Raw genomic sequence first — 13,308 nt, forward strand, 5'->3', positions numbered from 1 at the left:
GAACTTTCCTTCCGCGTCCCCCTCCCTTCCCCTATCGACCCCACCCCCCAGCCCTACCTAAATTCCCCCCCCTTACCTTTGTTGGGCAAGTTACGCCTGCTTGAAGCAGGCGTAACTTGCGCGCGTCGCCCTGGCATCCCCCGGCACAGGCCGCAGTGCCAGGAGACTCGGGACCGCCCCCTGCTCCGGACATGCCGCCTCCTGCCCCTTTTACGAAGCCCTGGGACTTACGCGCGTCCTGGGGCTTTGCGCGCGCCAGCGGCCTATGCAAAATAGGCGCGCGAGTGCCCTGCGCACGTAAATCCTCCCGGATTTACGCGCACCAGGGTTTTAAAATCTACCCCTCTATACCTTGTACATTGCGAGCTGTGTGGAGCTATGCTTGAAGAGCCTGCTATATAACTGGTTGTGTGGTTTTTTTTGTTTTTTTTTACAATACATTTTTTTAATGGGACTGGGTGTATGTGGGTAAGAATTGTTGAAGTGGGTGTTCGACTGATTTGCTTTAGCAAAGAATGTGGTCAACTGTAGTTATCCTCAAGGGTCTGAGTATAGTTTTTACAGTATCATTTTCAGTCCATGACCTTTATTTTTCAGGCCTTATGTTTGCAATCAGCTGGGCCTTTTCGAATAATGTGTATATTAGCAACTTTATCACCTGGTTTGAGGCAGGTGTTAGTGGTGTGCACGTACATTTTTTTTTTTTCATTTTTTTTCATTTTGTTTTTTTCAGTATATTTGAAACAAGATAAAAGAAAAAATTAAATGCAACACAGGTCCCCTGCAAAAAAGCCTTGTGCTGACCCCCCCCCCCCCAATTCAAAAATTGAAGCCCTCCCATGCCTTCCCCAGACCCATCTTACCCATCTGAGGTATCAATAAGTCCAGATGGAGGAGGAGGAGTGATTTATCCCCAGTCACTCCTGTTCAGAATGCTGCCAGTAGGCTCTGAGGGCAGCACCATTTAGTGTACGAGGTATGATCCATACAGTAAAATGGCACCAGCCTTTGTTTCCTGCTACTGCCAGTTTTAAATACTGACTCGGCAACGTAGGAGCACCTGGGGGGACTTATGGACCCCATGGATGGAGTAATATGGGTCTGGGAAGGTGGAGGAAGGCCCAGGAGGAGAAGGGGTGAGATCTGAGGTGGATGGCTGCTTCAGTGAAAATGAAATGAAAACAAACACAATTTTGTTAATTTATCTTTTGTTTCATTTTCTAAATGAAACAGGAAATTTTGTTTTAGCCTAAAGCACATCCCTGATAGTTATTAAATAGAGTGCCATGAGTGAGCACTCATTAAATAGCACGATGGGTGAGCATGCCATGTATTTTATTTTGCATACATTAAACCCTCATTTGCATATGGTGCTCTTTCATTTATATCTAATTTTAGTATGCTCAAGGACCATTTTAGCATGCACGGAAGAGACTTAATACACATGTTAAAAGTTTAATACATAGTCCCTATATTGGCCGAATTGTTCAAATTCAATTTAGATGGTTTCCTTGTGTTTTAAAATGGACTTATTCTGTGTGGTCTTAAATGTATGGATAAAACTCCACAGTTAGGAGCCCTATTGAAAATTTTTCCCCAAAGATGTTAAACCTCTTTTTCAGGCTATAGGAAATGCAAAGACCACACGGAATGACAACAGCAGTCGGTTTGGGAAGTATACCGAAATCAGTTTTGATAAGAGATATCAGATTATTGGAGCAAATATGAGAACATACTTGCTTGAAAAATCCAGGGTTGTTTTTCAGGTAAGTGAACCTTCTTCATTTTATTTTGCTGGATTTTATGCTGTTAGGTATTCTTTTTCACAGGGTTCCCTTATTGATGCTATTGTGCATTTAATTCCTCGGTAAGGAACAAGGAAAACATGCATACATTTCGTGTTAGCCTGTGATTGTTTTGTTTTATTTTGTATATATGTTACTATTTTAAATTATTATTTTGCTTTTTAATATGTTCAACACGCGAGGTTTTTTTGGTTTGTGTTTTTTTAGGCAGATGGGGCAATTCACAAAGCTAAATCAATCAATAAATAATGCATAAATATACCTGAAATTTCAAAGGAGGGAAGAATTGCAGGTGCTCATTTTTTAATTATTTAGCTTTGCATAAGAGAGAACCATTTACCTGTTAAATTCTGAAAAGAATACATGAAGGACCCAATATTTAGCCAAATGGCACGTATACCTTTCCTACCTATTTTTAAAATGTACCTGTGTATGTTTTACGCGCAAAGTAAATGAAGAACTTAAGACTTGTCATACTGAGTCAGACCAAAGGTCCATCAAGCCCAGTATCCTGTTTCCAACAGTGGCCAATCCAAGTCACAAGTACCTGGCAGGATCCCAAGGGGAAGTGAGATTCTCTCACCCTGGTTTCTCCCCCATCAACCTCTCGCTCATCCATTCCCTCCCTCTTGAACCTCTCACCCTGGTTCCTCCCAGAAATTCCTCACTCACCTAGTTCCCTCACTTTTCCCAGTCCACTGACTCACTCCCCCCCCCCCCCCACACACACAATCCCTGTTCTGTCCTTTCACTCTTTCCCCCCCCCCCCCCCAATGTGGTTCAGAGCGGTCATTCAGACACTGGCAGGGGAGAAGGGAGGAGGAGCTGCAGGGCTACCCCCCTCCTCCTGTTCATAGGAGCTGAATTGCAGTGGGAGGGTGGTTTGGGACGCCACTGCTACTAATGTTAACCGTAGAGATGGATTTTGTCCGTGCAACAGTATAGAAAACTGTTTAAATAAATAACGTTACTCTTCCTGGGTGGGTGGGAGAGAGGGAATTTGCACATTCCATGCACACCAATGCGTTTTGTATTTTGTTATGGGGTCCCTGGTATAATGTGGCTTTGTGGCCAGGATTGGCCAATTTGGCAGCCCTTACCGGGGTTTCATGGTCGCAGGAGACCAAAGTCCCTGCCTATATCCTATGCGTGAGTTATAAAATGCTTGCGCATATGCCGCTGTTTGAAAGTTATCCTCCCTTTGTTTATTCGTGCATGTTTAGCTTTTTATCTTTATAGCTGCATTTTATGTTTTCCGTTTTTGTAGTCTGAGAATGAGAGGAATTACCACATCTTCTATCAGCTTTGTGCATCTGCTAAGCAACCAGAGTTCAAGCACCTTCACCTGGGTATGTTTTCATAAGTTCAGTGGCATAGTCTTAGCTTTACTTTTTAAATAGACAGACAGGCTTTTGATGTATGTGTTTTTTGTTTTTTAACCTGTAGCAAGCGCAGATAAATTTATTTATACGGCAATGGGTGGCAGTACGGTTATTGAAGGTGTTGATGACAGAGCAGACATGATTGATACTCAGAAGACATTCATGTTACTTGGTGAGTGAAATAAAGCCTGTTCTCCTGGTCCAGAGAAGATACCTGTTGTAGATGTCCTTCTTGTGTGTGAAGTGTTTAAAATTTTAGCCCACCTCCCAAAGGGAAGAAGGCTTATGCAGTCACCTTGTCTGTGTGTTTCTGTCCCAACTAATAACTTTTATATTTGGTGTCCTATGGACATTACATTTTTAGGGCATGCCAAGGGAGTCTGACAGATGTATATATATTTTTTTTGTTTTGTTTTTAGATCCATGTAGGCATGCAGACACAAGTGCACTCATATTTTGGAACTTCTTATTAAATTGTAAATAGCATGTGAGAGTCTCACATATTCTTTCATGCTGCAATATTGTTCTGAATGGTTCTGCTTTTTGAGCTGAATGGGAGTGATTCTGGCCTTCAAGGGCAAGTCAAAGAAGTTCTGGGAGGCCATGATAACTCCAAAGATACGATGATGAATGCCATCTTGCATCTCATTTATCAGTTATGATTGCCTTTTGATTCATGTATAATTAGCGCCTTGTGCATGGTACCACATTCTAGATTAATGTTATAAAGTGGTACTGAATGGTTGCAGGACATTTTACGGTGCTCATAGCTGTTGAACCACATCAGCATATTGTCATGTTGAAAAAAAAAAATTGTGAAAAATGCGAGAGAGAGAGAGAGACTTCATATGTAAGTAATATGAAATGACAAAATACATTTTGGGAGGTTCATAGTATGAATTGCACTTTTTTCCCCAGTTCAGATCACTTGTGGAGGTAACTTTGTAACTGCCCTTATTGCTGTAAATTCTGCGGCTAGTTTTAACCCACAGACGTTATACCAGTTTTTCAAAGGGAAAGTAAGCACACGTTTCCCTTTTTGAAAATGTATCCCAACAAAACTACCTGCACATGCTTATACCTGCCAATGTGTGTGCATGGACTTTAGGGGAAATATACAGGCATGCTTGTAAAATGCAAATGTGTGCACGTAATTCCAAACCCTGCCCACCAGGACCTTAGGTAAACGTATGCACATACAGGCACTACTCATGTATTTTTATCCTCATGTTGGGGGGGTGGCAATTTTGTAAAAGGTCATTTCCACATTGTTTTACTAGTGGAAATTACTTTGAAAAGTACCTTTCCTGAAGTATGATTATTGGTGAACGTACGTTCTGTTTGAAATATCTGTAAGTGACTAGAAATAAGTGGTTGCTTTTATGTGCATTCTTTTAAACTTATTTTTATAACTTTTCAATTAACAAAGCACAAAAAGGGGATACCATAGAAATAGAATCACAGACAAAAAATTCCCCAAATACCAAGTAAACCATAATAAGAGGCAGAGAGAAAGGGAGGAGAATGCAATCAAAGAAAATACCAAAAGAAAGGCAATAGCAAGCAAGTGACTCTTGTCATAAAGTTATCAAGATTACTAGTTCCCTAAGGGAGCGAGAGGAGATGTCAGTACCCTCCCAGCATCAAGAAAAGATTTTTTTTAGTCGGGGGGGGGGGGAGGGGAGGAAAAAAAGAAAGCAATCAGATCTATATTTAATGGAATGTAACTGGCATCTAGTGCCAAGGTATCAAATAATTGATTTTACCTTACTGACACGTGCATTCAAGTTCATGTATAAATGGGTCAGGGACTGTAGTCCTATACTGGTCGATATTAGCCCCCTTGGTTTAAGCAATCATTTAACTTTTTTTAAGTTTTGGCCAGAGTTCTAAAGGCATTTCATAATGTGATAAAGTGGAACTATAGCATTGGTTCATATACCTGCCTGAAAAAGTGAGTGGGTGACCATATTCATAGGTAGCAGGGGACGTGGGATGCGCCATACCCTCAACACCAATAAAGAAAGCCAGGAGTTGGAGCCCGCGTAGTTCCACCTTAATGAATACAGGCTTGCAGTTTTTATTAGTCATTTGAATTATCCTGCTGCTTTTCTGTTAAAATGGGTTTATAATTTCAGGTTTAAAAAAGGATTTCCAGATGGATGTTTTTAAAGTATTGGCCGCCATCCTGCATTTAGGCAATGTGCACATCAAAAGCGTCAGCGATGAGAAGTCTTCCGTTAGTGTAAGGAAACATTTATTTCTCTTTATTGCTCTTCTCAGTATACAAGTTGCATTGTACCTAGAGTTGTTGATATTCTTGGAATTCCGAGCAGGTAAAAAGCAGAATGCACAGTCCGAAACAACCACCAAGAAGTGCTGCCATTCCTTTGTAGCCTTTCCAAGGACCATGTGCATGAAAGGGTTTTTCCCATTTTGTGTGTATGAAGGAAAAGCTTTAGTATATTGGGTCTCACTAGCTGTAAAACATAAGTTATGAGCTAGCTGCCAGTGCTGAAAAAGGCATTGTTGCAGCTGCTGTACCATCAGCCTGTGGATATATAATTTATTCGTATACATTACTATTGTAATATACAAACTAGTGCTGTGTAAGACTACTTAGCACAGATTTGTATTTGCATGTTAACATTATTTTGTGTGTGCTGTAAAGCCCATAGGCTGTGTATATTAAGTCTGTAGTTCAGACTTGCCAGCCAGCACATGGTGAGGATAACGTTTTTTCAAACAGCCCACGCAGTAGTAAAGTCTGCGTGTGCATTGTACATTACCAAGTATTTTCAAGGCATACGTTTGCTTTGGGAAATTGGCCAAGTATACACATGCATTGCCATGCACAAACATGCACCTGCTCCAAGTAAGGCATAACTTTTACATGGTAACTTATGCACTCAAGTCACAACTTTACCCCCTGGAATGCCTCTCCTCAAGAGTGCATAAAGGATCACATGAAACTGACCTTTGCACATACTTTACGCACTCTGGGTCCCAATTGATTTTCAGAATGCCATTTACACACACACAATAAGGTTTTATGCACACAAGTCATTTTGAAAATCAAGCCACTTCAGAAAGGTTGTTTGGAAAAGGCTGACCCATGTATTCAAATTGAATTGGTTTAGTGTGACCCTTATTAATATTAGACCTAGATCTCTGTGGTTCTGTTTATTTATGGAGTGTACTTAACTTCTACTGCTTAACCTCTATCATTATTTCCTATGGGTAGATGTTTTGTAATACAGGGTTATAATTGTATTATATACCTGCCAGATGTAATCTGTTACACCTCAGACTCTCTCTTTAAGGGATGTTAAGAGGGTTTTTTGAGTTGTTCCAGCTTCCAGTCCCAACTCTGAGCTACGGTAAGTAGAAGCATACGTGTGATATTGGGTCTTCTGTGGTTCTCTCCAGGCATTCCAGGTTTATCTAGTTCAGAAGTGGCTTGCTTTGTTTTGTCATGGATCCTGGAGTCAAGTATGGAAGGGTTAAAAACGATAGATCAACAAAAACCGTTCTGATAAATCTCTTCAACCAGGCATTTGCACAATAACACAATACCCCTTGTGTAAAGAAGTGGCTTCATATTAGTGTCCAAAGAAATAAGAAGAGCTTTTAGTCTAGAATGCTATGACGATAACTTTCAAACTGGCGCGCGGGCACACATACGCCATAAAATAGTCTGGCCATGTGCACGCAAATCCCACTTCTACTACATAAATCGGGGCTATTGGGTTTTTTTGTTTTTAAACGGGAGCGCCTTTCACCATTCCCAGGTTACCAGTTTGTCCACCAGTTCGCTCGGTTAACAGAGAGGTCATCCAGCCCACCTTTGTTTGATAGCCTACACTTCCCCCAGTTATCCCAGGCCCTTTAAACCTTTCTGAAATGGCTCGATCCTTTCATTTATTTATTTATTTTAACTTGTACGTCATCCATAGCAGACGTAAAGTTAAGCGGCAGGGGACCTTGGCGTGCTCCGGGGATTGAAAATATTCACGCTACGTTTCTGGTTCACGCCCTAAAACGTTCATGCCCTACCCAGTCACAACCACGCCCCACCCCTTTTTTGAAGACTTCGGAGATGTGCGCGCTGCAGGAGATGCGCGCATATCCGGGTGGCTTTTAAAATCTGCTTGACGCACACAAGTCCAATTTATTCGCTCATCTCCTAATTAATGCATGCACGTGTATATTCCTAATCTATAATGCAAATGATTCTATTTTTTTATTTATGCAAAAACAACTTATTTATTTTAAGTTTTTCTATACCGGCATTCGCGATGAGAATCTCATCATGCCGGTTTACAATTAACAAGAGGTGCAGGAACACAAAATAATAATATTTAAATGATGATAATAAACATTAACAGGTGCTGATAAAACGATTGCAGTTACAATAAAACAAGGGAATTACCCAACTTGGAACAGAGAAAAAGGGGCTAGGAATTTAACATAGAGAACAAGAATGCCAATTAATGGTGTGAAATAAGGTACGGCTTTTGCAACATTGAAGAAATTACCCTGTTGAGGTAGAGTTACTAATTATCATGTTAAAGATACTTATCATGTTAAAGATACTTATCCACAACTCCTCCTTGGCATCCCACAGTTCACAAAGTCACAGGAGGGTCGCCTAGAAATAAAACCATTGACATGGTGCCATGTTTTGAAAGTCCTTGGCTTCCATATATCCCTGCAGAACACCTTCACATTGCATGCTAGGAAGTATGGAGCAAGTCTCATGCTGATGACAACTCTTTTTTTTTTTTTTTTTTTTTTTTTTTTTTTAATAGGCCAAGTCACATTCTGATTTTAATGTAAAAAGAACGAATTGTTAATGACAAAACTTTGCAGCTGTAGTCTGTTTTCGCTAGCATCATAAAAATATACCATAAAAAACATGGTGTATAGTTGTTCTACTACAGTAAACAGAACCATTTCAGAGCTGAATTCATGCCATCTGGACAAGAGTATTCAAATTAAAATTACAAAACTGTCCCCTGTAATTTAAAACCTGTTCACGCAGGATATTTATTTTAATACTGACCATTGTAATCCAAAGAAACCATGGAGTGCAGATAAACAATGTTGAACCATGGGAACTTGAATCTTGGTAGTATTCAAACAGCTTTTATGTTCTGTTTGCCGGGTTTTGATCTTGCATTTAGTCTGGCCCACATAAATTAAAGGGCAAGTACACTGGATGACATACACAACGTGCATGTCAGCCAGTAAAGCTCCAATCTTTAACTTTCCTACCCATAATAGAATAGTGCCATGTCGATCCACAAATAGACTCTCTCTCCAATGGCACAGTCCTTACTTGTTCCAAACTAGCTTTCTGAAAGCGATCATGAATATTATGACCTCTAGAATATGAGATCAATGGTTTAGAAGCAAAGACAGCAAGTGTAGAGAACACATGCCAGTGCTTGTGTATAATGTTGGTTACTTCTGCCAGTTTATTAGAATGTGGAAATACACAAACTAATTGTGGAGTATGGATAGGTTGATTATATTGAGGTCACTGGAATACAGTGCTCTCCAATAAGCTGCTTTTAAAACAGGGTAACCTTGTGCCCAAACTTGTTTTGAACAGATCTTGAAAATGAACCTTCTATTCTTGTACAGAACATAGCCGTCTGATGTGTACAAATTGTGATCAGTGGGCTTATGTTATAATGTAGTATGTATCTTTGTGCACCTTTTCTTGATCCAAATATTCCCCAAAAATGTGATTTTCATGGTCTGTCTGCCTACAAAGTACCAATCTTGCCAAAAATACAATAAAATGGAATGTAATACAGCAAGGCTGAGGTTGTCTATCCAGAGTAACCTGAATGTGACTCCTGCAGAATATGAGTATTTCTCTGTACGTACCCGGATCAGTCCAGACTGTTGGGTTATGCCTCCCTTCCAGCAGGTGGAGTCAGAGAAAAAACTGAAAAGGCACCCCCTGATAACCCAGTGTGTCATCTGCGATCCCTCAGTATTTCTCGGACTCCAGCAGGTGGAAGACAGCATAACCTGCGGTCCTGATCTTACAAACTTTTGATTCCTATTTAATCAAGAGGGTTTTTTTTTTTTTTAACACCCTGGTAGCCAAATGATTAGATCAACTGGGTAGTAAGTACCAAAAAAAAAAAAAAAAAAAAGGGAAAGATTTTCTTTGTTTATTATTAAGTCAAGGAGTACAGATTCCTCCTCATTACATAACATAGGCAGTTTACTTTTAAGTAGGCGCAGCTGGACCTTGAGGTTTTCAGCTTGTTTACCTGGAGAGTCAGTGGCAGCCTGGTGAGTAGGGGAGATTTACCGGTGGGCCAGTCCCTCTCCCCTACAGGACAGAGACTGTCATTCCTCTGAATTCAGGGAGGTTACATTCCCCTGTTGCTCAAGCTCGATTAAAAAAAAAAAAAAAAAAAAATCATACCGATTCAGCCTGCTTCTTTCCCAGGGCCCCCAGAAGGGGTAGAATTTCTACTCGGGCAGACTTTTTTTCGCACTGGTAACTGCCATGCTGTGGGGAGTGCAGTGCTCAGCTTGTGGGGAGTCGGCAGCACAACTCTCCTGCGATGGCTTGTAATCGCGCTGCTTACCAGGGGGAAAGGGCCTCTGGAAGGTAAAAGATCTCTCCCACGGCCACGAGGGGTTGCCAGAAGTAGGCAGGATAGTTTTTTTTCTCTGCCAGCCCCGCCCCCGCGAACAGCAGGAACGGTGGCCATTTTGGGTGACTCACACCCCCTCTGCCTCCTCCCCACCCCTTCTCCTCCCCCTATTTTGCCTGCAGGGGGGGGAGCCTTAAAGAGACAGCACCCTTTTTCATCACAATTTGGGCTGTTGTTACATAAGGCTTATATGGAGGCAGAGGCTGGTTTGATTTCACAACCACCTCCTCCTACAAAGATGCCCAGGCCTGCTGACAATCAGGAGGCGCTCCAGGCTCATATACCTCGGCCAGCCCCTGGTGCAGAGGCAATGCCACCTCCTTCACCTGACCCCGCGCCCCAAGACCCTGCTACAGAACCGGGCGAGGACGTGGATAATTCTGCTCCGGTTGAGGGGGATGATCCGCGGGTGCTCCAGCTGTTCAGAAGGGATAAGTTGGATCCTCTAATCCCGCATGTGCTATATGAGTATTTAATGCTTCAATGTCAAAAGAAACAAATAATTCCTTTGTCACGCCTTGTATTTCGTTCATGCTTCGGGGTATGTGCATTGAATCTTGCACATACAACTGAGCATTGGATGCGAAAGGTATAAGGAAAACATCCAAAAACTTGGAAACTGACTCTAAAATGGAGCCACACAGAGATACAATTGGATGACCAGGAGGCCCGTGCAGGACTTGTGTACCTTAGGTAGTGTATAAAAAATAGTTAGACAAGGATGTTCAGTCATCAAATACTGAACCTCTTTGAATGTAAGAAACCCAGTGGATTTAGCATTCTCAACAAGATTACAAATGTCTTCTGTAGGCTCATATGATAATCCATAGTGGGCTATATTACTCGGTTGCCGAAATCTATCTGCCTTGTATTGCTCTAGTTGGATCACTATAGTGCCAGCTATGTCGGCAGGTTTGATGATCAAATTGGAATTCTGTTTCAGTTCAGAAATGGTATTTCAGTGTGAGAGAAATTTAATAAATGCATATTTGGAACTCTTTCCATGATGCCTAATAAGAAGGCACTTTGTGCTAATCCCTGGTCGAAGATTTAGCAGGACAGTTTTTGCTTTTGTTGATGGATGCTGGCGTGCCGAGCCCAAGCTGCTAGATGCTATTGCCGAGTTTCTCTGTTTGGAGCTGAAGGAGGAGGCATGGACACAGGCTTCAGCTAGAACACCTTTTTTTTTTTTTTTTTTCCTTTTGGGATAATCCTCAGCTCTATGCACTCATTGTTCAAGCGTGAATAATGTTTGGCTTATTCTGAGATATAGACTGGGGAGGAGGGGGGTCTATGTTTTGTTTGTTTTTGTGAACTAGAAGATGTTTGCTTCTCTTACTGCTAATGAGTAATATATTTCGTTATACCGACTGTTTGGTGCCGTATTCTCAGCACTTGGAGCCTGCTGCTTTATATTGTTTGTTCTTTACTGCTGATTCCCCAGAAGAGCAAATAAATTGAGTGCAGGTTGTAGCCCCCAAACTTTTGTGTGGAGTGGAGTTACCTGACCCTAGGGCTTGGCTTTGAGATCCTGAGTTTGGCCAGGAGGGCTGCAGATGTATAGCTAGCTTCTCACTTAGGGGACACTTAAGGGTTGCAGAGAAGAAACTGGGTTTCTCTGACCAGTAGGACTCTCATATGCTCCTTATCTCTGAGCCCAGTCCATTTCACCAGTTTCTTGACCTCCTTTTCAACCCACTCCCAATACCAAGGAAGGAAAAGCCCCCTTAGTGCCTGGTTTTACTTTATGTACTCCAGTAATATTGTATGATGCAAGTTTTCTTTACTCTGGAAGTAGGTCTTAGGGGGCAGTATGTGATGAGGGCCCTAAATTGGGGTGTTTTTTTCTCACAGAAACAAAATGTGGTGGTAATTTCAGGAGAATGTAATGTTGCATATCATGGAACAAATTTCCAGAAAGAATTCAACAATTTTTTAGATGATTCTTGAAGCCTTAATATTTTCTACTGCTTCATACTGAGTACAACTTTTTTTTTTTTTTTTTAAAGCTAGGGCAAGACAAACACTTTTCATGTGCTCCGTTGGGAGCTGCTGTCTGAGCCATATCAGGGGATGGTGAAAGAGCAGCATAGTACTGAAGTGTACACTCAGCTGAAACAGGCAAATCTAGAATTTGTATTTCATGAGCTACTCAGTAGTTTATAAAAAAAAAAAAATCCCCACTTTGGCACACAAGTTCCCATTAAGATCTCTCATGGGTCTGTACCAGTTGGATTTTCTTTTTAATCGCTGGATAAATTTGTTTTCATATATGAAGCACACAACAGAATTTCCAGTGTACATAGTATAGACCCCTTTCACTGCAACATGTACTATTGAGCCTGGGTGCACCAGCTGTATGTGTGGATGCATTCTACACCAGTGATTTCCTAGCGACATGTTTCACTTGCTTACCAAGTTCCTATCTGGTCACAAAAAATGTCAGCAACATGCAAAGCGCTTTGTATAGTAGTAGTAATCACCGTCTCACCTAATCCTGTGCCAAAAATCCCTTTTCATTTTTGTTTTCTTTCAAGGGGAGTGACAAACACCTGAAAATGTTTTGTGAACTTCTGGATCTAGATGCTGGGAAGGTGGCAAAGTGGCTGTGCAACCGCAAGATTGTGACGACCTCAGACACCGTGGTAAAACCCATGACCAAACTTCAGGCGGTTAATGCCAGGGATGCGTTGGCAAAGAAGATCTATTCCCATTTATTTGACTTCATAGTAGAAAGAATAAACACAGCCCTGCAATTTTCTGGCAAGCAGCACACTTTCATTGGGGTTCTGGACATTTATGGGTAAGGGGACGACAGGGCACCTCTCATGTGCTCCTGCAGTGTACATTCCTTTTGAAATTGCAAAGAATTTCTCTTCCTGCTTTGTTGTTTCAATTCAGCCTAATTTCTTAAGCTTCCCCCTCCCCCCATGAGCCCAGAGCCTTAGTGACTTGAGCCCTAAGAACATAAGAACATGCCATACTGGGTCAGACCAAGGGTCCATCAAGCAAAGCATCCTGTTTCCAACAGTGGCCAATCCAGGCCATAAGAACCTGGCAAGTACCCAAAACCGTCTATTCCGCTAGTAATAGCGGTGGTTATTATCTAAGTCAACTTAATTAATAGCAGGTAATGGAGTTCTCCTCCAAGAACTTATCCAATCCTTTTTTAAACACAGCTATACTAACTGCACTAACCACATCTTCTGGCAACAATTTCCAGAGTTTAATTGTGCGTTGAGTGAAAGAACTTTCTCCGATTAGTTTTAAATGTGCCCCATGCTAACTTCATGGAGTGCCCCCTAGTCTTTCTATTATCCGAAAGAGTAAAAAACCGATTCACATCTACCCGTTCTAGACCTCTCAAGATTTTAAACACCTCTATCATATCCCCCCTCAGCCGTCTCTTCTCCAAGCTGAAAAGTCCTAACCTCT

The 13,308-nt window shown here is 41.5% G+C and overlaps 1 protein-coding gene across 5 annotated transcripts in view; it reads left to right on the forward strand.

The window, feature by feature from the left end:
• MYO5C (myosin VC) overlaps positions 1-13,308 on the forward strand; it is a 180,676-nt gene that overhangs the window by 35,818 nt on the left and 131,550 nt on the right. For all 5 annotated transcript variants that reach the window (XM_029575910.1, XM_029575909.1, XM_029575914.1 and 2 more), the window contains 5 exons: positions 1,623-1,766; positions 3,073-3,154; positions 3,252-3,359; positions 5,326-5,432; positions 12,411-12,676. In XM_029575910.1, coding sequence (XP_029431770.1) covers positions 1,623-1,766; positions 3,073-3,154; positions 3,252-3,359; positions 5,326-5,432; positions 12,411-12,676 — 707 coding nt within the window. The remainder of the gene's footprint in view (positions 1-1,622; positions 1,767-3,072; positions 3,155-3,251; positions 3,360-5,325; positions 5,433-12,410; positions 12,677-13,308) is intronic.

This window comes from Rhinatrema bivittatum, chromosome 13 (assembly GCF_901001135.1).
Source record: "Rhinatrema bivittatum chromosome 13, aRhiBiv1.1, whole genome shotgun sequence".
Classification (NCBI taxonomy): domain Eukaryota; kingdom Metazoa; phylum Chordata; class Amphibia; order Gymnophiona; family Rhinatrematidae; genus Rhinatrema; species Rhinatrema bivittatum.